At 40.7% G+C, this 24,821-nt stretch overlaps 1 protein-coding gene across 2 annotated transcripts in view; it reads left to right on the forward strand.

The window, feature by feature from the left end:
* The first annotated feature begins 1,451 nt into the window (after positions 1–1,451).
* wscd2 (WSC domain containing 2) overlaps positions 1,452–24,821 on the forward strand; it is a 34,530-nt gene continuing 11,160 nt past the window's right edge. The window contains exons 1-3 of one of the 2 annotated variants that reach the window (XM_041041547.1): positions 1,452–1,911; positions 19,899–20,835; positions 24,120–24,234. In XM_041041547.1, the coding sequence (XP_040897481.1) occupies positions 20,445–20,835; positions 24,120–24,234 (506 nt within the window). In that variant the 5' untranslated portion in view covers positions 1,452–1,911; positions 19,899–20,444. The remainder of the gene's footprint in view (positions 1,912–19,898; positions 20,836–24,119; positions 24,235–24,821) is intronic. The other variant, XM_041041548.1, reaches the window with a different exon arrangement.

A 24,821-nucleotide genomic window follows, 5' to 3' on the forward strand; every position in this document is an offset into this window, starting at 1 on the left:
CCAAAATACTCCTTCATTTACTCTTAATCTTTCGGTTAGACGTCCTCCTATATTTCAGAAACACACCAGCTAGGTGGACTGGAGATTCTCAACTCCCTGTATAATATCTGTCTGTACTTTTATGGGCCCCCTGCTTGCATGTGAATGTCTATTTGTGTACATGCCCTTTAAAGATCTGTGTAATGCAGTTGCTCTAAGCCATTGATTTAACAGCCGTGACTGTCAGGGACAGAACGATAAAACTGATTGAAGAGCAGAGTTTACACACAAAGGAGATTTGCGGTTAAACGGAATGGATGATCACCCCGAATCGACACTGGAAATCCTGCGTGCAGCAGGGAAACACACAGCAGCTGAACATCTGGAGGTGGGTTTGAGAGGGGTGAAGCAGCAGAACCGGAAGTCAGGATTAAAAGCAGAATGCAAAGCAGGCAAAAAAAAAAAAAACTCTTAGTGTTAATCAAAATGAGACAGCAGAGTGGTACATTCTGCCTCGACATGGTACATTCTATCATTCTATTCACACACACTCACACAGACTTTACCCAGTTAACTTTATCCAGTAACAAATTAATGTGCACACATGAAGTTCAAAACTGGAACCCAGTGTTAATATAAAAAATAAAAAAAACAACATTAGCACTGGGTCAAAACAGCTCATTGTCTTGGATGGTTCTCCATCCATGGGTGAAGTTAATCCAGTTATTGTTATATAGACCCAAATTAGGTCCATTTTTACCCAGTGATTTTGTGTGTGTGTAAGGACTCCCAAAGAGGTGTACAGTACCATAAAAATATTAAATAAATAAAATATTTAGCTAAAACCATTTTGTATTTTGTTAGGTCAAGTCTACACCTTGTCATCTACTGGTCCACTATCTTCCACATAGTGGAGCTGAACACTGCAACCAGTGTTCAGTTGCACTGTAAACCAACTACTATAATTATCAATATGGCTGTTTTTGCTGTTATCACAACAATATCTGTTTATATCACCTCTTTCCATTGCATCTAATCGCTGCAGTCACTGACTCTGACTCAGAGCCACTTACACTGCACTGGAAATTGACCTATTTCATGTTGGTTTAACTTTCCTTTTCAGATCAACAGTATCTGCATACTTCACACACATTTTATGATTCATGGTTTAAAGGGACATATACAGCATGGCAGCAAGCAAACCGCCACATGCGCAAACCGCCCCATCTGACTCTGAATTTGGTCCTGACTGGGTTCCTCACACGAAAACAAACTAACCGCAGGGGAGAGTGTCGCCGCGCCAAATCCCGTGTGGCCCAGAAAGCAGCAGAGCGCGAAAGTGGAGTGCGGCGGCCACTGCGCCTCTGTTTGCTCTGCTGTGTCTCTTTAAATACAGCAGGCAGTGCTGTTGGTCCGTGTGGGAGCGCTGGGCGCACGGTGCGGCGCTGCCTCTCCGCAGCGTCAAACGGGCTTCCTCAACATCGGACGGGCGACAGAACAGACAGGTCGAGCCCACCGCCTGCATCACATCCACGCTTCCACCTGAGCCGATGACTGGAGCGAGACCGCGTGATGTGAACTGGTGAGAGCACTGGGGCCATTAACATTACTCGCTCCTTCTCCGACTGAAAGGAGAAGCGCGTAGAGGTTTATCTGCGGTACAGTAGCCTACAGTATCATTGAGCCACACTGGGAGACTGCTCGAGCTAATGAGATTGATAAACTAGCTTTGGTAGTGTGCGGTCGGAAGCGCAGTAGAAAAAAACAAAACAAAAAACCCAAAACGCTGCTCTTCATATTTGACTGAAATGATCGTGGAGATGAAACATCATGCCTGCGCCTGAGAGATGACCATCCTGGGCTGAGTTGCGTCCTGCGAACTGCAGCACCAAACCATCTGCTCGAGCCTTCTTGTCTTGACTCATGTTTGAGGTAAGATAAAGACTTCTCACGCGCTATCTCTGTTTTGACGAAGATACGAAACGAAAACCTGCCTTTACTGCAGCATGTTTAGGATCAGTCCTGTAAAATGTGTGCAGAGGTCGCTTGTATTTGCGTTGCTGTTGCAGAAGTCCGGACGGTCTCACTGTATAGCTGCACTGATGACATGAGCACTGCTGGTTAACATCACCGAAGTAGACCAAAAATCCACAAACCCAGAAAACAGTTTTCCAGAATTTCTTTTAATTCTTTTCTTTTCTTTTTTTATTTACATTTTTAAAAGATTTACTGGCTTCTGAAAACGAATAAAGAAGCTGCCACTGTGATGTAGCTGCTGTAGGCTTAGTCTATTTAAAGGCCATATGTTTTGATTAGACTGAGCCTCAGGTGATAAAAATACCTGAGTGAACTAGAAGTTGAGCCCTAATCTGCCCAGTCTGGTTCTATCTTATTATTCTATATATTCCACTCCTAGTTGGATAAACCAATTGAAAGGTTCCTTTTTTTCTGTATTATTTTGACGTGTGGTGTTTGTTGGTGTTTATGTGACAGACGTAGAGCTGTCCCTGCTCTCTGCTCAGTACACTGTTGTGTTCAGTGGGCGGTAAAGAAGTATGCCTGTAACCAGGTGCATGGTTGGTGGCTAACAGACTGAACACACATTTCCCCCAAAGTGTGAAGTCTCTGGACTTCCATTAGAGCCCTCCTGCTTATTTTTAACCAGAGCTGTAAATCAGAGAGACAGCGAGGCAGAACCTAACCTGCTTTTCGTCCCCTCGATTATTTCTTTTAAATAATTTAAGTGTTTTTCTCATTTTTTCTGTCTGCCTGTGGCTCCGGCACAAACAGAACCTCACTGTCTCGGTACTCTGCTCCCATTTATTCTTTTAATGTTTTAGTCCGAGAGTTCAGCCACTTTGTCTGACAAAGTGTTGGCCTTTTGTTTTTGGCCATTATTTTTATATTTGATAAATGGTTTCAACCATTTATAAGCAAAAACACCAGTTTCCAGCTTTTACTCCTTTTTAATATAATTGTGAACCCCAGATAAAACAAGACATCTGAAGATGCCACTTTGGTCTCTTAGAAATTATTAAGGACATGTTTCACTATTTTAAAAATAATCAGGAACATAGTGGGCAAATGAATCAATAATTAGAATAAGCTTCATTTGCAGCTCTAAATTGCAACTCGAAAAGTGCATTACTTACAAGGTAACGTCTAATGATTTCAATGAAATTATGTAAATTCAGCAGCCTCCACTGCCCCTGTCTCTGATGACCTCGGTGTGCTGTAGATCACTGTATTGAATTGTTCAGTGTGAAGTGTTGAAACTGAAGAAGAAGGACACAATGGTTGTTAAGATTGATCTCAGTGCTGTTAAAATCAATTGATGAATGGCAGTAATTGCTCGTGCTGCTGCTATTTCAGCACTTGGTATGACAGTAAATAAAAGGCCTTGGTAGACCATGACAGACCTCTAGTTATGGCACATGGAACACAGCGCTCTAATCATAGCCCCCGAATCTAGACCAAGCTGAATTGATCAATACCATTAATGTCACTGTAAAATAAAAACTAAAGCTCCCCTTCCTCATGATTCTTACTTAAGCCTCTAGTAATAGGAGTTCATATGACATTATGATAGTGATTCTGTTTCAGCTGTGCAGAGCAGGAAAATCCTTGGATACTAATTTTAAAAAATGAAATAACACAGGTTTCATTGTTGCTCACAGTGGCTGTGCTCAGTCCTCCCTGAGGCAGAAGTGGCCAGACGTCAGAGAATCATGCCAGCAACTGAAAGTCATATTTGTACACTCGAGAATGAGACGATGTTCCCACTGCTGCTGTTGATTTAGTGAATAATCATGGTCAAAGTCAATGATTTCACCGTGAAGGTTGAATTCTGAAAGAAAAAAATGTTTTTGTAAATTTAATGTTGAATTTCAGAGGAGCTTTTCACATGAAATCTTAGCTGTGGCTGCAGAGTAGAAGTTGAGAGTGGCTCAGATATGAAGTCCTTTGTGTTGTGATGGGGTGGCCGGCAGTGGAGTGAGAAGGCTTTGAATTCCTCCAGAGCTTATCTCTTCATCCTCTTGGCGACCTCTCAGGGACGTGCTGTGGATCATATCCAACGGCCGTGAGCTTTGAAGATCGCCAGAGGAACTGACAGGAATTACATTTTGCATGCTTGTGCTAGCCATTACAGTGAAATAACAGTGGTGCAGTGCGAGCCGTGTGTAGGTTGGACGGTGCGCTCGTGCAGTCCTGATATATCATCATCAAAAAGGATGTCAAGATCCTCATTAGAGCTCTTACAAAAATAGCTTGGCATTAAATGCTACGCTGTTATGCCGCCAAAGACGTGCGGAAAGTTTCAGACTGTTTGTAGCGCCTGTGGTGCAAAAGCAGTAGTAGTAGTTTGACTCTCAGTGGCATCACATTCTGTTTTTGTTGACATGAATTCAAAACACAAAGAGCACGCTTTTGTTTACGCTATTTTGCAATGATTCATTTTCCTTTTCCTCGAAAGAAAAGATGATTTTAGAAAGAGGATCATCTTTAAAACTGTGTTACGCGTACACAGATCCAAGGAGTGGGTCAGCCTTGCTGCATGCACATCTCAGCCAGATTTTCAGCTTATAGGAGGATTATTCTCAACACTGGACCTCTTCCGTAAGACGCGTCCAGATAATCACTACCTAGACAGGTGGTAAGATAATACAAGGAGGCAGATATCAGACAAAGCTGGGAAAACCCCCAACCTAAACTTGAACTCAAGTCCTAGTGCTCCATTGATATATTTTAACTGTAGATATACATTTACTTCATGTATGTTACATGACTCATACACAACACAGCCAACAATGTATTAAAGTCCATCTGCTGTATGAACCAAATGCTAGGTATGAAGCTTTCCTATTGTCCTTTGTTTTCCATCCTAATGTGCAGTGTGTCAAGAAAACTTTTTAGACTTCTTACAAGCGGTTAGCAGCAACTGGAGGAAAGATAAACAGCCAATTATATTTTTGAACTCAGACCTGCTGTTCATACTTTTCTCTCAGAGAGAGACAGGCACCCTGCTGAGGACACGAATGTTGTTTAATCCAACCAAGCCTAATACGAGCCGTGAAATGGTGTGTGTGTGTGTGTGTGTTCGAGTCAGAGTGCAGTGTTGTGTGCTTACATCTTGTCTATCTCCAACCAGGCTGTGATGCAAATTCAAGGTTATCTGGAGTGTGTTTCTCTTAAAGAGAGATAGATACAGAGACTAAATTTATTGCCATCGAGTCATTAAGATCATTATTGCTGGATTTTTATATCTACATTTGATACAATTATTATGTAACAGAATAGCTGCTGCTATCTAATATCTTGTATTACCAAGTAATAATACCACAATACCATGTAAACTGAACTGAAGCAACTAGTTAACAAAATAACTAAGCCAAGTTGAATTTCATTGCAATAACATTATTACACATATACACTACACATAACATTAACAAAAAACACCAGGCTCTCCCATTATACTGAAAGTAAACCTGAGAAAAAGATAAGCTTTGTTTCATGTTTGAGTGACAATTTTCACTCAACAACTGGCTTTTCTTGCATGAGACTTTAGTTATTGTTCCTTCATTAATCTGATCTATTTGGGAACCACAGCCTTAAATCAATCTGTATCCATAATACATATTACTGTAATCAAACTGCAAGGTCCTTAATGTGATAGTTATTTAATTTATGGTATTTATCAGATATAGAAAAACATCTCTCTCCTTCTAAGACTTTGTCCCCAAACATTATCACAACATTTACCATTAAGCACGAGGGCAATCAGGGTTCTTGTTGTGCCATCAACTTTGGTTATGTAAGTCTGACCCAAACTCCTCCGTACTGTCAGGCTGACTCACAGCTGTGTGAATGTCCGACACCATCCACTCAGGGGAGTCAGAAGGCTTGCAGCGTATGTGTGTGTGTGTGAGCGTGAATGAAGAGAGGGGAAGACAGTGCGAAAGCAATTGAGAAAATGAAAAAAGATGAGGAGCAGAGGATAAGGAGAAAACACTGGATGTAAAAGCTTGCACATTCTCCGTGGTCCACGGCTGACCTTGAGACGGTGCCAGTGGCCAAGATTAGCACATCAGCACTGTAATTGCTCACCTCGAGTAGCGGACCCCTTTGACCTTTCTTCAGCTTGAGTCCCTGCTTCACAAAAAGGCCTTTGTTAGTGTTAAACTGCTGGGCTCTGTTTTCTGTACCTGCTTCACCAACAGAGCTCCAACCTGGCAACAGCCAAGCCTTTAAATAGAGAAATGTAGTTTACCAACTCCAGTTTTAGGAAACTGGAGGACAAAATGGTCTGAGTGCTGCCTGTGTGTTAGTCTGGGAAACATTTATCTTTGGGTAATGCTCTTGACCTGGACTCTTGACTAAGGCTCCATTTATACTCCTAAATGAGTTCCCACATTAAAGTTATTTATGCTCTAACAGGTCAAAGAAAAACAAACATAAGCAAAATATAAGCAAACATATAAAGGATTCTTTTTTAAGCTCCATTAGGTCGGTGAAGTAGACATTACAACCATATTAGCGAGCTGCCCTGAGGTGTGCTGAAGATCACCTCGAATAGTGTTAGTCGATCTGTGAAAACACATCCATCCACATCCAGGCTAGACTGTGAAGAATTAGACAGGCTTTTTTTTTTTTTTAAAGCGGAAGTCAGGAAATTTTGATAACCCCTCAGAAGAACCAGAAGGAGTGGAGCCCCCTCTGGGTCTGTCAGCCTGTGCAGTCAGTGTCAGCAGCAGCTTCAGATCTCCTTTCAGCGTGCTAGGCCCTAATTGGGCTGTCACACTTGCAAGAGAAATTTGTCGGGTTTCTGTGAAATGAGCTACTCGGCCAAATCAAGATGTCCATCCTTCTGTTTCTCCCCAAACCACCCATCTACCACCGTGATTATCATGGAATAATAGGATCCTCAAGCTTTTAAACAGATCAACCACTTTGCTCATTTCCTTCAGGGAATATGCCATTAAAGGGTAAATAGTAGAAGAAGCTCATGATAGTTTTGTGCTCAGTAATTGCATCTGCTGGGATTTCATCTGAAAGATGTGCAACAGTAATCAAGCCTTGTCTATTTATACACGCTTAAAGTAAGGGCTTATTATTCTTACACTCAGCCTTACATGTTGTTCCATTAATTTCCAGCCGCATGCAGGATAAGTACCTAAGTCTATCCCCTTATCAGCTACTTTTCTGAATCTGGCGGTAAGCAGAACGCATACATGAGCTCCTCCGCAGAGCTAATATTCTACCATCTGTCAGCAAAGACGTCCAGGTTGGCTGTGATGTTAGGAACGCTTACATGCAGTAAATGAAGAACACCTGGTCAACAACGAGCCCACTGCTGCACTGTGTCAGCCCTCATCACCTCCACACTCTCTTGTCGACTGTGTAGATGTCTTTCCCAGGTTGCTTAGGGGCAGGATGACTCAGCTTGAGCGCTTCACTGACTCCTGGTTCAGCCCTCTCCTCAGTGAACCGCAGCAACTTAAACACGGTCTGGCTGCACCGTTACACTGAGGCCAAAACACAGGCTGCATTATTTGCAGTGTAGTGGTTCCCAATCTTTTCTTTTTTTTAATTTTTTTGTCTGTCATACCACCACAGCACTATCAGGCAACCCTTCATTGAAGATAGGACGGCTACATGCAATTGCTCAGTAAAATTTAACCACAAAGAAAACACAGTGAGGCTGTTGTGGATGTGTTGCCCCCTTGAATCCATACAGTACATCCTGGAATTGTTGATGATTAAGCTCTGTCTTTTTACAGTTTTTTTTTTTTGCATTCATATCATGGCATTTTAACCATTTACCCATAACTTTGAGCTCTTCACTTAGACTTTTCTGCCAGCCTGCTAACTAGTTTACACAAACTCTCAATATGCAGCATGTTAAGGTGTTTTTTTCTGACTCTAGTTGGTGCAAATTGTGTCCTGTACAGTCTGCCGTAATTAATTTGAAGTCACTGCTTTGATGTCTGCTAGAGTCACTGTGTGCTGAGGGGGCAAAACTCTTTCCTTCTGTGATTGCAATCTATGTTTAAGTTTTCCACTCACCATTACTGCTATCTATCCACACAGATAGTTTCACTTACATCTATTGATGTTTTTAGATGTCTGCCTCTGAGATTTCTGATTTCCCCCACCCCATTACTGCAGAGGTGTAGGGAATTTTATTTGTGGTGCTCACAGGGTTGAAAAATGACTGAATTTGAAAAATATAGGAGAAACATATCTTTCCATAAACAACATCCTAGCTACTCAGGAAAATCCACAGACTTCACTGAGAACAGTTTTCTTTGGATCCTTTTCCTACTGCAGAAAGTGACTCTTTCTTCTTAAGTTTCAGAGGCAGAGACTCAAAACTTCTGGGCACAGAAAATCAGAACTATCTGCATGGCAAGATGCCATTAGAGGGAAGTGAGAAAATATGTTTTTTGGAGTTCAGTGATCTGACCATTTATTTAAATGGTTAGTTCACCCAATTCACTTTATACTGTACCGAGGTGCACGTATTCTGTGCCTGTATCTCACACATACACACACAGTCGTAAACAGACACTCACACACAAACACAGCCTTCTTCTTTCTTCCCTTGCTTCAGAGATGTTATTCTATGTTGCATCAGAGCAAGAGTGAAACAGTACTATATGCGCTCGTCATATTTTATTCATCTTAGGAGAGGCTGCGGCGCTGAAACTCGCTCCTTCCTGTGAGCCCAAAGCAGGCAGCTGTCAGAAAGCCTGAATCCCTAGATACTTTGCCTATTTCTGCTTCTACACACACAATCACACATGTACACACACACACACAAGTGTAGGCCCATTAAATTGCTTTGCTCCCTTGTGTACACATGTACATGTAACCTTTCCAATATTGCAGAAGTGACCATTTCTCAATTTCGCTTGACTTTTAGGTTCATGTGGTAACTGATGACAACAGTTTCAGCACAGCATGATCAGATTCTCAAATATACCACTTTTACAGTCAAAGGTATTAGAAAAAAGTATTTGAGAAATTTTGAGTTGTGTAAATTTAGAGACAGATATGGTCTTTAACAAATATAGTCCTTGGCCTAAACTTTGTTTAACATTCCTCTGTCCTATTTGGCTTTTATATAAAGAAAATAGGTCAAAGAAGGAAGTAATGGCAAGGAATAAACATATTTGTAAATGAATCAAGTGAGAATATAATAATAATGTATAAAACGTTCTTGATTAAAATAAATAAATAGAATAAAATAAGATTCCATACCCTTGCAAATAGACACAAACATACCAACATATAACATGTATCTATATATACACAGACATAAAGTAAACAAAAATATGCAGACAAAGGCCTGAGGCAGCAGTATTTTGTAATCTCACCACTTCAAGATTTGGCTTAAACCTACATTTAAGCCCACTTAGTTTAAAACACATACAAACTTAATAAGTAAATGATTACAGAGGTCAGTAATAATCTATTTGCAGTTACAAGTAGAGCAGTGAGCTTTGAACATGTCGATTTATTGTCAGTCATGGTCATCATATAGACCTGATGGGACCAATAGTGAGGACATCAGATGATGACACCAGCAACAACAACACCAACAACAACAACAACAACATCTGAGTAAAAATAGGATGTATGAGCAACAAGGCCTGTAATGATGTTCATATTTAATTGGAAAGGATGTGTTGACAGCCGGCCTCTGGTGCTGCTCGACCTTTACAGGCAGATTTGCGTGATGCTGATGTGGCCCCATGGTTCACTACACATTTTGCAAGGCATGCTTACCGAGCACCCTACTGCATACGCGCTTCATGTTCTTCAAATGAATGCATCCAGACCACTGCACCCAGCTCGCTGGCCTGGCGTGATTATGCACATGGAACAGCTCATCAAAAACAGCTAAATAGCTCGTGTACAGCAACGCTCAGAGTGACAAAGGAGCTGAGCCGTTCTCATGCGATCCTTTCACAGTCTTTCTTTTAGAAGTTCTTCCTGTTGTACCTGTGGTCTGTCTGCACTTCAGTTAGTGTTAATTTCCCAGACAGACTTTGAACAACTCCACAAGCATGGGTGTCAGATGCTTGAGATTCTGCTGTGGGTTATGTGTGTAGGTGGTGTCAGTTAATGTATACTGCATGCTAATAGTGAGAATATTTTTGCAGTGGAAAAAAAAAAAAGAGATGTGTTATGACTCAAAACACATGTTGTGGCTGCATTATGCTGCTCTATTGAGGCTACAGTCTGTGGAAAAAACTGAAAACTCTTGCTGTCTTTGCAGTTGATTTCTCCTCATATAATCATAACTATGATTGCTGTCTGGTGAGGACAGAGGCTGAATAGGTTTATTATTAAATGCTACACTTTTACAATTATCTCTAAGCATCTCTCAGCATTTCTGTCTCAACTGTATGAGAACCAAAGATGCACTTCACATTTGCAGTAATCATTTATAAAACTGTAAAAGCATCTGAAAGTGGATTATTCTGTATGCAAATCAGCATTCAATCCACAATTACCAACATACTTCATATTTCTGAGGAAAATTATACTTTTGTTATATGGATTCCTCTTGGACACTGTGTAATCTAGAGTCAGTGGTGGAAAATAACCAAGTACGCTTCCTGAAGCTTAAGTACAGTTTTGAGGTATTAAATTACTTTATACTTCCACTCCACTACATTTCAGAGTGAAATATTGTACCCTTCATTCTGCTACATGTACCTGATAGCTATTAGTTAGTAGTTTTCTTTGCAGATTCAGATTTTACACATAAAACATATAATCAACAGACACAAGGTGATTCATTTTTATAGATTAAACTACACAACAGAATGTAGAGTAGTCAAAATTAGCTCCATATTAACCAGATGCAACAGTTAAATACTGCTAGGACTTTAATGCATCATTAATAATAATGCAAGAATATGATCTATATGAAAATATAAAATAATACATTGTAAGCACTTTTACTTTAAGCACCTCTGCACTTTTACTATCTTGGCTGCAATCAAAAAGGGATGCTACACTTATCTGGTACAAGGTATAAGATGCTTATACCTGAACCAACAACTTTGTACTTCTCATTCTGTTTGAATTTTTTTTTTCCGCACAGAATCACATAACAGTGATAATATCAACTGACTACATTTGATTACCTTTCATTTTTCTCTGGACTATATCATATCAATAGACTTCTCTGTTTTACTGATTACCTACTGTTAACTTTGCTTCATTCTGAGACAGGAGCTTGCAGTTTCGGGATCCTGTATTGTCTGAAGTGATCCCAGCATGTGGTGCTGTGAGCAGGATCGCTCCTCCAGACTGCAGACAACATCTTTAGTAGCCCCTCTAATCCCTTCTTTTCCCAGCCTTATTGCTGACTTACTGAACTCTTAAGGATATGTATTGGTCAGAAGAATTTAAATGTTAAATTGTTGGACAGTGAGCTGAAAACCACAATGTATTAACAAGGCAAAGTGAAATGATTTTTCTAGCTGAGAATGGGTTCAGCTGTGTAGGACTGACCTCTGAGATCACACAGTGGTTTCCAAAAGGAGAAAGGAAACAACTTCAGGAAGTGAAGTGAGATTTTGTCAGTGCTGACTGATCATGTCATACTCAGCCATGTCTTCAGTGCTTCTGAAGCACACATTTCCCACGGTTCATTATATTGTTTTAAAATAAATATAAAATTCTCTTTTCTTCCTCTCTCACTGTCAGAGAGAAGGTTTAGCTGCAGCACAATAATGCTGGAGGAATAAGTTTCTTGCTTGCGAACACTTGAGCAGAGTAGGTACTCGCTGACACAGGAACTTGAATGCATGTCCTACAGTCGTGGATCTGTCTCCCCTCTCACTGCACTGTCAAGCACTTGGCTGTTTTCTGTCCTTCCTCTGCCCAACAGACCAGAGGAAGCCGTGTGCTACTGAAGGACAGCTCTGTCAACATCTTATCTGAGAAGATATTTCCCCAACAACCACACTGAGTTTATTTTATCATGAGAGGATATTATTCTGTCGAATCAAAATAAAGATGCTTCTTTAAGGCGATTCCTTCTAACCTTTTGGCCTGTATTAGTAATTTCTGCTGCTCGCCAAAAACTAGAATTGAAAATATTCAGATCTGTGTATCAGGACTTAAAAGAGTAGTTCAACATTTTGGGAACTATGCTTATTCACGTCTCTGAGAATGTGAGGAGAAGATTGCCACGGCTCTGGCGAAGCTGTAAACAAAACACTGATGTATTATCACCCTATAAAGTTGATATTGTGAATATATTTATTTATTTAATCCATTAATTATTTAATCCATTAAATCTATAAACAACCAGCAGTTTGCGGTTTTGTGCTGGATCTGTTACTTCGCGAGCAACAGCTTGGTGTTCAGACATTGCGCAGCTTTCTGGAATCCAGTCCCAGTGAAGTTGCCAGATTTGTGATAACTTTTATACCAAATTCTGTGCTGACTGACTGTGTTTGGAAACCTGCTCTATAGCCAGAGACACTGCCCAGGTGTGCATTACAAATGTAATGTCACACAGCATGTTACTCACCCTAAAGCCACAAATTGTGTTCAATCCATACACAGTAATGTCCATAACAGTATGTGTTAATCAGATAGTTTGAGAGGTTTTGGTGAGCAGAATGTTTAAACAATTTCTTTAACTGAAAAATACCACAGCTGAAGTACTCTTCATGACCCCCCTGTTCAGTTTCATATTTTTAGACCTGCATGCATGATCCTCAAATTAACTAATATTATCAGGTCTCACATGAATGTCACAGATTAAAATGAGATTTCTCTACTCTCTTGTTATATAGAAGAGTAGTTGAAGCTTACAAATAGTAAATACTGAGTCACAATACAGTAAATACAGTAAGTGGTTCCAAATATTACTGAGCCAAACACCCACGCTTTGGTGCTGCTGAGATTACTGCCTCAGTGAAATGTAAGTTTTCTCATAGTTCAACATGGAAAAAGAAAGTGCCTTGTTCTCAGTTAATAAATAACTGTATTTCTTAGCTGCATGTTGTTAAGATGTGTTTGCCAGTGTTATGCAGTTTAACTTAATGATGTGCTGCTGAAAATTGCCTCAAGTTCCATACGGAGGCATTTCCTATCTCCGCTCATCCTTCCTCCTCCTCACCAACTAAACATTTGCTGAAACCCTTTGCAATCCCCTCTTAAGTCTATTCAAGCAGAGAGGACTGAGATTCACCGCAGAACTGAGCTCGGAGAATTCGCTTTTAATTAAAGCCGAGAGATCCTCTGTGCTTAGTGAAGGTGGGAGAGGAGAAGGAGAAAAAGCTGCTTTCCTCTTTGAAAATAAAAAAAACTGAACTGCAGATATTCTGTAAGGCTCTGAATGAAGAGCTTTGTTAAGGTTGGATAGTAGAAGACATCATTTGATCTCCCACTGACAGCGCCTCCCCACTGCAGAATAATTGCTTCTTTTATGAAGCCATTAGAGAGGACCAATTCAAGTGATTGTTTCTCAAATGTCCATCTATGTGGCCAACTGGGATCTGCGAGTGGCAGGTACTAAGAGTGGGTCTGAAACCTACACGACAGGAATCTGGGATATTTTCTCTCTGTTTGGAGCTTTGCGACGCATCATTAGTGCCAGGACTCTGCTGGCGTCAAGGATTTTGTTTTCAGCATTTCCCTCCCCAAAAATAGTCGGATGCCTTTCTTTTCCATTTCATTTTCTTGCCCCATGCTCCAGATTTACAAAGGCACCCCGTTCTGTATTCTGCAAACAGTAAAATTGGTGCTAATGCAGGTTTTGTGCAAATGATTTGTCCAGTCTTTGTCTTTTTGATTATGCCTAATTGAACTCTGCTGCTTTGTGTCCACAACCACAATGGAGCCATTATCCCTTCACTCTCATTTTCTTTTTGACTGTTTCAGTTGCTTATCACCTTATACTGGTGGAAACGTTCATGATCATCAGTCACTCCATAACAATGCACCGGCTTAACACTACTGTGTACCAGTCAAAGAAGAGGATTACATTATTTTTAGACCCTTTAATTTACCTCTTCTCTTTCAGAGTAAAAGGTCACCATTGAGCTTAATGGACCGTGGAGTATTATCAGGATTACAATGAGCTTTTTCCCTGCCATACTGGGCTTAATTTTTAAGCTTCATAGGTTGTACCTAAAACTCTTCCTGTGTTTGGTCTATTCAGCCTTTCCAATGCCAAATGGACTGGTATTTGTAATTACCCCCAGGCTTTGGGACGGTGTAACCAAAACGGCTAAACACTGCAATCATTTCATGACCGCAAAAGTAACCCTGTCTCCTAGAAACAACTTTTTTATACAACTAAACAGCAATAGCAAACACATTTTGTAAGTTGTGTGTTCCATTTTTATTGTATGTCAAGTTTAAAGTGAGACATTTCAGAGCTGACAGTTAAACTTGTCAGTTTTCATACTATGTGTGGGCTAACAATTTAATGCAGTCACTGTTTGTAAATGACCAACTGCTCGGTCGGCAGTTTGGTGGCCAGACTTGGGGGATCTCATAAAATAAAACCACACAGGTAATCTAAAATAAATCTAAAATGAAAAGCTGGACATTCATATATCATCAACCTCTCAGCAGGCCATTAATGAGAGGTTAATGAAAGGAGAGTGGGGGCATTGGATATCTTAATCTGCAGCTTGTCCAGCAGCATAGATTTCTTTACTTTTATCATATGCTCCACATTTTCCAAACTCCCCGAGAGATTACAGACAGAGGTGCTAGTTACAGATAACCTATGACTAGCATGCAGTAAACGATAATGCATGCAATGGAAAACTGTTTTTAGAAACCTAATCACGGGGTATGTGAAGTGGCACTTATATGTGTCAACAATGAGGCAGAGATGGATGTTGTCTGTAATAAATGGTTCATAGTCGCCTTGTCGGGTTGGGAGAAAGTATAATAAGGAACAATTTGCAGCAAAAAAAAACAACAGGAGTTTAAAACTGCTTATTTAGCTTGATATAATCTGTCACTTTTCTTGCAAATATCTTTGCTGATGAGCTTCCTTCTGAGTGGCCACCAGTAATTAAGTGTATTGGGCAATAAGCCAATAACTAATGCGGGCACACACTGAGATCAAACACAGATTTAATTAAAATGGCTGACATGAAAATGGGAAGCCAGAACTGTGGCGCATACTGTGGTAACTTTTGCCAAACATTAAGCACAGAAAACTGCTTTGGCAGTGTGATCATGTTGTTATTGGAAGCAGTCATGTTCACACTCCAGTTTTCAGAGGTCATGTACTCCTAAGAGTTGGCATCTGCACTGAACATGCCACTTGATTCTGTTCTGCTGAGCAGCAAAAGTTTGGCATCTAACTGCTTTTTATTTGAACTTTCTCCGTTTTACATGTGAACTGTCGTCTTTTCCTAGACTGCGTCTCCAAGAACATTTTCTTATTGTCACAACTGCTACACTGTTTACATTAATTTAGTGTCTCGACACATTTTGTTGTTTCGTGTTTACGTATTAAAGACATTTTAAATCCTCATTCATAGATGCTCTCAACAACCTGGCTGCCTTCTGGTGGTCTTGAGATTTCTGATGGACCTGTAATGAGGCTTCGGGCAGCTTTGCGAGTAGGACGGCGTGTAACAATCTGTGTAAACTCGAACACAAGCATGGCCAGAGTTATCACTGGGGGAGGAATGTGATCTTTAGTTTGATTTGATTTGACAAACATGGCTAATGCACATTGGCAGGCCAAACACACCAGGAGAGCGGAAAGACAGGCCCCAGGGTGAGGGGAGGGTCAAGGCTGCTGCGGCTAATGCCGTTAACCCTTCTGCTGCTGAACAACCGAAGACATTCTACGTGTTACAGTACTTTTACAGGAAATGACTACAGGTTGACGGTGTGAGAACATAGCACAAACAGTGAGGTAAAGAGAAAGGGACAAAGAGGGAATAGACAAGTGGTTTCCTGTTCCACAAATGGTACTGCGGCATCAGATAACCTCTTCTTCCTGCCACTGTTACCGACCCTTTCTGTCACTGTCAGTGCTGTTTTTACTGTTGACCAAACATAAGCTCACTGACTTTTCACGATACAGTTGTTCTCCTGTAATTTTCTAACTTCTACCACAGAGAAAACACAGCAAGCAAAACCCATTTTAAACTATGGGAGAATACCACAACTAATTTAAATCAGCTGGTGTGATTTGCACTGGGGATTCAGAGGTCTCGCAGTTAAAATATCTCACCCACGTTGAAGTGAAAAGAATGCTTTTTGGCAATCGAAATAAAGGGGAATGGAAATTGATCACATATGCAGAACCAAGTAACAAAAGGGAATATTTTATCAGCTTCTTCTTGCCTCTGGATTTCAAATCTTTATGATATTTTTAGTAGATAAAAATGAATTTCATAAACATGTATCCATTGTCTTTTTCCATCTTGCATAAAGTTTCCCTATTTTTACCTCATATCACATTATCAGTTCGCCTACTTCTTGCCAGATTCTTTCCTTCACACCAGAACAAATAATACATATTCATACTGTTAAATGGCCACAGTTATCTGCTGTCTCACTCTCTGAAACTGCACGCTAGAGGAGAGGTGTCCCAGAATTGACCACATCTCTGTCTTGCTCAACCCTGTCCCTGGTCAATGAGTCCCATGACAGATATGAAGAATATTTATGGATTGACTTGTGCAGCCATTTGCCTGCAGCACAAGCAGAGCTGGCTGTCGGCCCGCTCACCAAAGATTAACTTTGACGTTTCCTCCCCTAAATCCTCCCTGATTAAATATTTGCTGGCTCATTTAATATGAATGTGAATTAATGGTCAGTCACTGTGCTCATGTCCACTCCAACTGAGTAATTGCCGTGGTCTCTTGTCTGTTGCATTTCCTCCTCTTCCTCTGCCTGTCTGTTTACAAGAGTCATGCCTGATTTTTATCCCCTGCTTTTGAACAAAGTTCATCTGTATTGGCGCCAAGGAGAAGAAATTTACAGAATGTGAATCTGTGATTAACAGCTCTGCAGACGTGTAGGGACCCAACTCTGGGAGTTTTAGCCAAAATAACTGCATGGCCGATCTGTTGGTCTACCACTTGTAATGAGACTGGAATATCTCAACAACTATTCAATGAATCACCATTAAATTTTGTACAGACATTTATAGTCATCGTACAAAGAAGTGACTGATAATTCCCTATCTCTTCCTCTAGCACCACCGTGAGGTTGACATTTGTGTTTTTTGAGTGAAATACCTCGACAACTACATGATCCCTTAGCTTTTCATCTAGAGTCATCATCTAGTAAAAATTCTAATTCATTCAATACCTAGTTTTATGACCAAATATCAGCCTCAGCTGTACTTATGATTTTTAATGCTAATCAACAAATGTTAACACGCTAATACACTAAGCTCAAAACACTGAACATCACACCTGCTAAACATCAGCATGTTTCCTGCTCCCTCATACAACATGAAGGATCCATACAGAATCCATCCACCCTCTTGTTACCGTCATTTGAAACTACGAATTAGCCGCGTGTAGAGTTCAATTTCATTTTCGGAGCTGAGGGGATGTGAATTATTAACACCAGTAAATTAACCTGTGTGTGGCCCTGTTACATTTGTGAGAGGCAGGGAGGGTAGGTGTCACATGCCCTGTATCCTTATGTCTCCATCTGTTCACCCTCATAAACCTGTTTGACTGTGTTTTCAGATCTGGAGCACCTCACTGCTTTTGAGCTATAGCTACCATCACATGACCTGTGCTCACACAGCCCCGAAACAATGCTCTCTTGTGCGTCCCTGCTCATGACCTTCAAGGATCTAAATCATAGTTGGGACCACTGCACATTTAGAGGATACGGTTTCCCTCCAGTGCATTAGGAGTGAGAGTCATGTTGAAATCTGTGGTTTTATTTTTCTGTTTAGACTTTGTAACCCTGCAGGGAACCTAACCTAGATATGATTCAATTTCTCTAAGGCAAACAAATTATTCATTTTGAAACAAAGGCTAGCTTGTTTGAGAGTTACTGCATTTCATTTTTCCTGAAATATGAATCATTTCTCCATCGACAGGGAGCAAAATACTGACACAGGGCTGAAAAATCGTCATGGTTACAGATAGAGTGTAGGAGTCACTTTTCAATATCATTTATACAGCTGTTAAGCTGTGGAAACAAATATAAAGAATTACGATGTGTAACTGCATTTGTATGAATCCCTGTGGTTTAGAGGCTGAATGCGAGAATGAAAAGAGCACCGATATTCAGTGACATTTCAGATACAAATGGTTAAAGGAATAGTTTGTGAAATGTGCTTACTTGTCAGGTAAATAACAACCTGTAAAACCACAACTTCTTGTTTTTAACATTTCTGTTTGAGTTGGGATTAAACAACCAAGCTATCAAAGGAATTTTTTTTTTGCTTTAGACAGAGCCAGGCTAGCTGCTTCCCCTTGTTTCCAGTCTTTTCGCTTAGCTAACCGGCTAACCAGCTGTTGGCTTTAGTTGGTAATTCACAAGGCAGATTGATTTCTACAACAGTATTTTCCTCATTTTGATACTGTGACACCTGGAGTCTGACCCCACTAACCTTGTTTTCTACTAACTTTGATTTGTCAGCAGCAACACCCTTAATTTTACTTCAGAACATTTAGTGTTTATCATTTTGGAACTTCATTTCACCCGAGAAAAAATGATGTGATTGTGAAATGAACAAAACCCTGAATAATTAAAATTCAGACAAAGGCACCAGTAATGAAAACCATCCTTGCAGGTATTAAAAAGTCACTGAACAGGATACGGAGGCAAAGTTTTGAGAGGTCAGATGGGATGAAGATTGTCTTTATGCCCGGACGCTACGGGTTGAAGCACATCAGCAGAATGTGATCCATGTCTCCTTGAGGGTCCCAGACTATAGGAGGGAAAAGTAGAGGGGTGGAAAGCCAATGGGGGTCTGCGGTGCCGTTGAGGTTTCACATGACAAGTATTCTGCAGATTTGTCCCAGGGCAGACAGAAAGCCACAAGGGCGAGTGTCCCCTTGAATGTTCTGGAAATTTCCCTGACCCTGAGGAGTGTTGCGTTACCTTCCTCTCAGGCACCTGGGCTCGTCCCAGAACAGAGACTCCTTTGAGAGAGGCTGCTGAGAAGTCAGGATTCAGCCACCCCCCCCCAAAAAATGCAGTAATCAGCATAAAATCTGTCTTAAATAGAATTATGATAAGAAAAAAGGCATTCCATTACAGAATATGCTCTAGATTTACTGCATGAGTAGGCTTAACTTATCTCATTTGAGCCTGTTAGCGCCTTTTCTGTCACACATTCACACAAATTATCATCACCTTAGATCATCTTGAATAATGTTTTTAATTTTCTTCAATTCCCACAGACATTAGTTCCCAAAGACATCAGTGAAAATGCCGCAGGGTAGAACTTTGTTTCTGTTTTTCCCCTCTTGACTTAACCTAATTTATTACAGATAATGTAGAACTCTCTGAGCTTGTTGAAGTTAAGCAGTTCTGACAGTTCGGTGCACAACAACAGAAATAAGTTTTCCAGACACTTAATTGCTTTTAATCCTATTTCTTGTTTTTCTTTGCTTATCTCTCCTTTTCCCATTAATGTGAGCTTGATAGAGGACAAAAAATGATGACAGTTTCATTTGTGGTTCACAAGAATTCATGTAACAACAACACTATAATAAAAACCAGACTTTAAATGGGGACTTTCTGTGTTTTCAATATTTTTAAAACTTAAAAGGAAGTTGGAGATGTGTTTCCTCACAGGAGATGCTGTGACTTCATCCTTTTGTAACCTACTCATGTTATTTCTCCTTTTCCATGTGTGAGCAAGCTTACTGAGGTGTACGTTTATTCTTCTCCTTTTTTGTGTGTATGTGTGTGTGTCTTTTCTGCAGATGGTGAGTCACGCCCTCTCTCTCGTGGATCGTCTCTGTGAATAGCCGAATGCACAAAGGTGAAAGGAACTCAGCTCAGCTGGTAAATAAAACCCTCTTCCTTCTGCACAGCGTGGGAGAAAGTGCCACAGCGGTGCTGGTGTGGCATCTCTGTAGGCTGATAACTGGAGTGAAAGCCGTGTTGAGCGATCATCTTTCACTCTGAGCCACTCACCTTTCATGCCGTGGCCCCCGGAGCCGGTTCTCAGGGCTGGACTGTCAGCGGGAACGCAGAGAGACTCTCACGTGGACACGATCTGCAGAGCTGCACAGTTCACAGGTGTAAAGCATCTTTCATGAGACTGGACAGGCATACATGGGAGAAAAAGCATGCTATTGTTTGGATCACCTTTACACAGGATTAAGACACTTTAACTGACTTTTTCTTCGTATTTGTTGGTGCCCTGTGGGGCTGTTTGGTGGGAGCAGGGAGAGCTGGTGTTGATCTCTCTGCTTTATGAGTTTTCATCACTGGGAGAGTGCGTCTGAGTGGCAGGGGGAGTCAGCATGGCCAAGGCTCTGCTGAAAATACAGCGCTATTTCCGCAGGAAACCTGTCCGGTTCTTTTCCCTCATCCTCCTCTACCTGACCGCCGGGAGCCTCGTCTTCCTGCACTCTGGCTTTGTCGGGGACAACGGCCCCGGTGGCCGAGGGAGCCGGGACTCTGTGGCTGTTGCAGAGATGGGCAGCCGGACTTCATCGTCAGATTCTCGGGGACTTGGCATCATGAGTAGAGTGTTTAAGGAAACACGCAGGTCTGGCCGGAGATATGGCCCCCCGTGGATGAAAAAGACCAGACAGGAGGTCCAGGAGACGGAGGGCAAGGGAGGAGACTACACCAGCAACTGGAACCGTGCACTTAAAGGACGCAATGCCAAAGACATGGACGATGGAAGAGGTTAAAACAAGACTACATGCTTTATTTTATTGTTGCAGTAGTATTGTTTTTAATTAGGCAGTTTTCCAAACAACATCAAAGCCTCATCAGATTCAAAATGAGTTCGTAAACTATAAAAGAGAAGATTTGACTTATGCCCCCTGTTGTTGAAATTTGTCCTGGGCTTCTCTCACTTACAAAATCTATTTAAATCAAGTACAATTAAAGAATGCAGTGCTCATTTGTACAGATCAGAAAAATCATAAATAGAATTTACTGGCAGAAAGAAGGAATTTCAACTGAGGGAATATCACAACAGTGCCAACAATTACAAAAATAATTGCAAGGTTGCAACATTAATGACTACTCTGTGTGTGATAATGAGTTCCTATGTAAATTATTATTATAACAATTATCATAGGCTAATAACAACCCATTGTTTTTGTCATAGTTGCTAATAAGAATATTCAGCAAATTATGAGAATTTAAAGCCTTTTAGTACGGGCTGATTTATCATGTACATGCACTGGCAAACACACAAGCAGCTTTTGTCCCTTCAACACGCCGTGCTAATGTGAAAGAGATCCAAAGCAATCTCTGATTACAAACTGCACCGAGAATTTCGAGTTGTAATTGGTCACGTAGGAACTCTCTCGAGAGTAGAGTGAGATGATGATGATGATTAAGTCGTCTGTCTTTTCTCAGTGAATCCTTCAAGGATCTCAACCTTTGTGCTTCGGCTGTAGCTTCTCTTTGTGCCTCTTGGCACATGTTCAGCCACGCTGGAGCTGCGGCACAATCACAACATCTAAATGAATGAGGATTTACTGTTTTATCTGTCTTTTTGTAAACTGTTTAACTACACAATTCAGTCAGAAAAAAAGGTTTACATATAAACCCCTCACTAGCATGTGACATCTTATCAAATCAAAATGTTTTGAAAACACCGGCGGAAGGACGACTAGTATCTGTCCTGAGCTGAAGTCTCTGACCTTGAATTATACAAATATCCTGTATATCCTTTACAAATGAAACATGATCAAATTAGAAGATTATGAGATCTAATTTACTCCTGGCTCGCTCCTCTCTTCCTCTTCTCTGCTTTTCTTCCCCTGTCAAACACTTTCTGCACCATTGGATAAAGTATAAATTATTAAAAGAGACAACAGTGGATCTTTCCAACATGTATTCAAGAAGACCTCCCCATGGTCAACCACAGTCATGTTGCCACAGCCTTTCCACTGTCTCCCAGTGGAACAGTGATGCAGAATGGCTCCCTTCACAGTGTTAAATATTATATATATATTAAAATGTTCACTTATCGCTGATGCATTAATATGCAATCAGCATCACAATAATGTAGGTGGTTTAGGTGGATCTAATTAAGTACTTTATATGTATTGAATAAGATAATAAGATTATATATTTCTTAAATAAGATTTCAATCGGAAAAGTAACTGGTAGCTATAGCTGTAAAATAAATGGGCAAAAAGTAACAACAGTGTTAAACATTCGGCAGTGATAAACATCTGGTCCGGATAGTCCTCAGCTGGTTTGGGAGTTTCTGTTTACTCATCTTTAACATCTTGAAGTAGACACTGAATAGCCATAAATAGCTCCATGATTTTACTATAGCTCCACTGTGATTAAATGGCTCCCTGGTTTCCCTCCAGAGTGCAGTACAGGCAGGTGCAGCATCTAAACTGCCCATAAATATAAAACATGCACCAAGTGCTTCTCTGTCTGTGTTAGTGCTTCAACAAAATGTGGCGGCTGGTTGCCTGATCTTAACTCACTTTTCTCTGAAAGAGACTCCGACCGCTTTGAGCTTGAAAAGAGTCAGACCTACAGAGAAAATAAATAAGGCTTTCTATTACAAAAACTCTGAACAACTCTCACGGTACAGTATTGTACCATGCTGTGCATCAGCATGTAGATTTTTAAAGAACTATGTTTTTTTTTTTTCTAACCTCTACAGTGTTGAACTGTTTCTTCCAAGTCGAGGGCTGGAGAACAAACATGTTTACAATGTACAATCAAGCTTAGAGTTATCTGATCAAATGAAGGTCTCTCAGTCTGACTCAGTCCTCCTCCTCCCCTACCATCCTTCCCTGTTCTGAAAAGCTAACCTTGCAGGACTGCAGCTAAACGTGATGATATAGTAATTAACAGCTTCAAAGCATTCGTTAGCTGTCATACATCCAGCACCGCTCATTACTCTGCAGTTTTAACCATCTTCAGAACCGGTTAAGAGACCCCCCCCCCTTCCCCCACACTGAAAATGCACTCATTCTCTCTGGCTCTGAATTTCATTTGGAGGGAATGTTGCAGCATAAGATGCAGACCGCAGCACATAGACAGATTTGCACTGTGTGGTGCAGTAGCACAGAAGCATACTGTACTGAAGGGAAAACAGGAGTCGCCCCAGAGAAAGAATAAACCCAAAACTCTATTGACATTCATTTTCTTATGATCCGCCAGCTTCAATGAGGTTATTCTGGAAGGTTGTATGTTAAAACAGACCAGATGATAATGATATGGACACATCAGTTGCATCTGCTGTTTCATCCTTCACCCTCATGTCACACTAAGCAGAAATATGCTGCTCAGAGTGGAGCTGCAGCCTCATTTAAATCATCATTTCCCTTCTTCATAAAGCAGATTATTTTTGAGCGCAACAATAGTTAGGAGGAAGATTATAGCTGAGTCCTGCAGCACAACACATGCAGCTGAAATGCAGGTCTTTAGACCATAACAATTAAAGTAATGCAGGGGACTAGGACTCTATGCCTCCCCCATTTAGCTATTAACAGAGGCTCAGAGGGGTAATGGCACAGCACAGATGGCGAGAGGTTTGTTTGTTAAAGGTACAGTAGAGCCCGGTCGGCTTTGTTAAACAGGGGAACAGTGTTTTAATGAGAGGCAAGAACCTGCTGAAGGGTTGCTGTATTGCTCTGCAGAGGTTCACTAAAGCCCAACCCCCACACACTTCTGAAAAATGCAGAGAGATGACTGCTACTACAGTTACAGGCCACTAGAAGGGGATGTGTCTTTATAAATAAATAAAGATTCTGCCCCAGTTTGTGCTCTGTCACTATACTGTGAAGCCTTGTGAAGTAGATACTGTTGCAGATTGTATTTACTTTATGATCAGACAGCGTTTTCGACAATTATTTTCACTGCTATATAGTGGCTGAAGTGCATCGTTATACTAGAAATCTATAGATATACTTCATATATCTGTGTATTTTGTCTTTAAAAGTTTTTCTGTATCCATGACAAACATATTTTTTTGTCTTTTTCAGCAAAGTACATCGGATGCTACGCTGATGACACACAGAAAAGAGCGCTGAGAGGAGTTTCCTTTTTTGACTACAAAAAAATGACTGTATTCCGTTGCCAGGACAACTGTGCAGAAAGGTATGATGGCAGCAAGCAACAAAAAAACACTCCTCCATTAGACATCCCTCTTTTTTCATCCTTTTATGCTCACTGACAGGCTGAGATTTAAAGTAAGGCTGATAGTGCAGAAGAGCTGATATGGAATTAAATTAAAAAAAAAAACAAAAAAAAAAAAACATATCACATTAAGAAAGTAATGTGATGTGATAGAAAGCTCCAAAACAGCTCAGAATGGGTCACTCATCAGTTTTATCATGATGTTATCAGTTGAAAACACTGTACTGAAGAATATGTGTCATGGGGAGGAGGGGCAAGGACTTGGACCCAAACGCAAAGACCCCAAAGACAAGCAAAAGGAGTGAACTAAAAGTCCTTTGATAAACCAAAAATCACTGGAAGTGTCCAGGGCCAAGAAACAAAACTCAAATAACCAAAAATCATCCACACCGGAGAAAAATACTCAGAAACAAAACCAAACGAAAATACAAAACTTCCCTACATGAAAACAGAGGAAACCAAGTTAAGTCCATGAGGTGGGGAAAAAATGCAAGGCACAGGTGCGGGAATGAACACGGGGAAAGACACAGACTCAGGTACAGACTTGG

The sequence above is a fragment of the Toxotes jaculatrix genome, chromosome 7 (assembly GCF_017976425.1).
Source record: "Toxotes jaculatrix isolate fToxJac2 chromosome 7, fToxJac2.pri, whole genome shotgun sequence".
Lineage (NCBI taxonomy): Eukaryota > Metazoa > Chordata > Actinopteri > Toxotidae > Toxotes > Toxotes jaculatrix.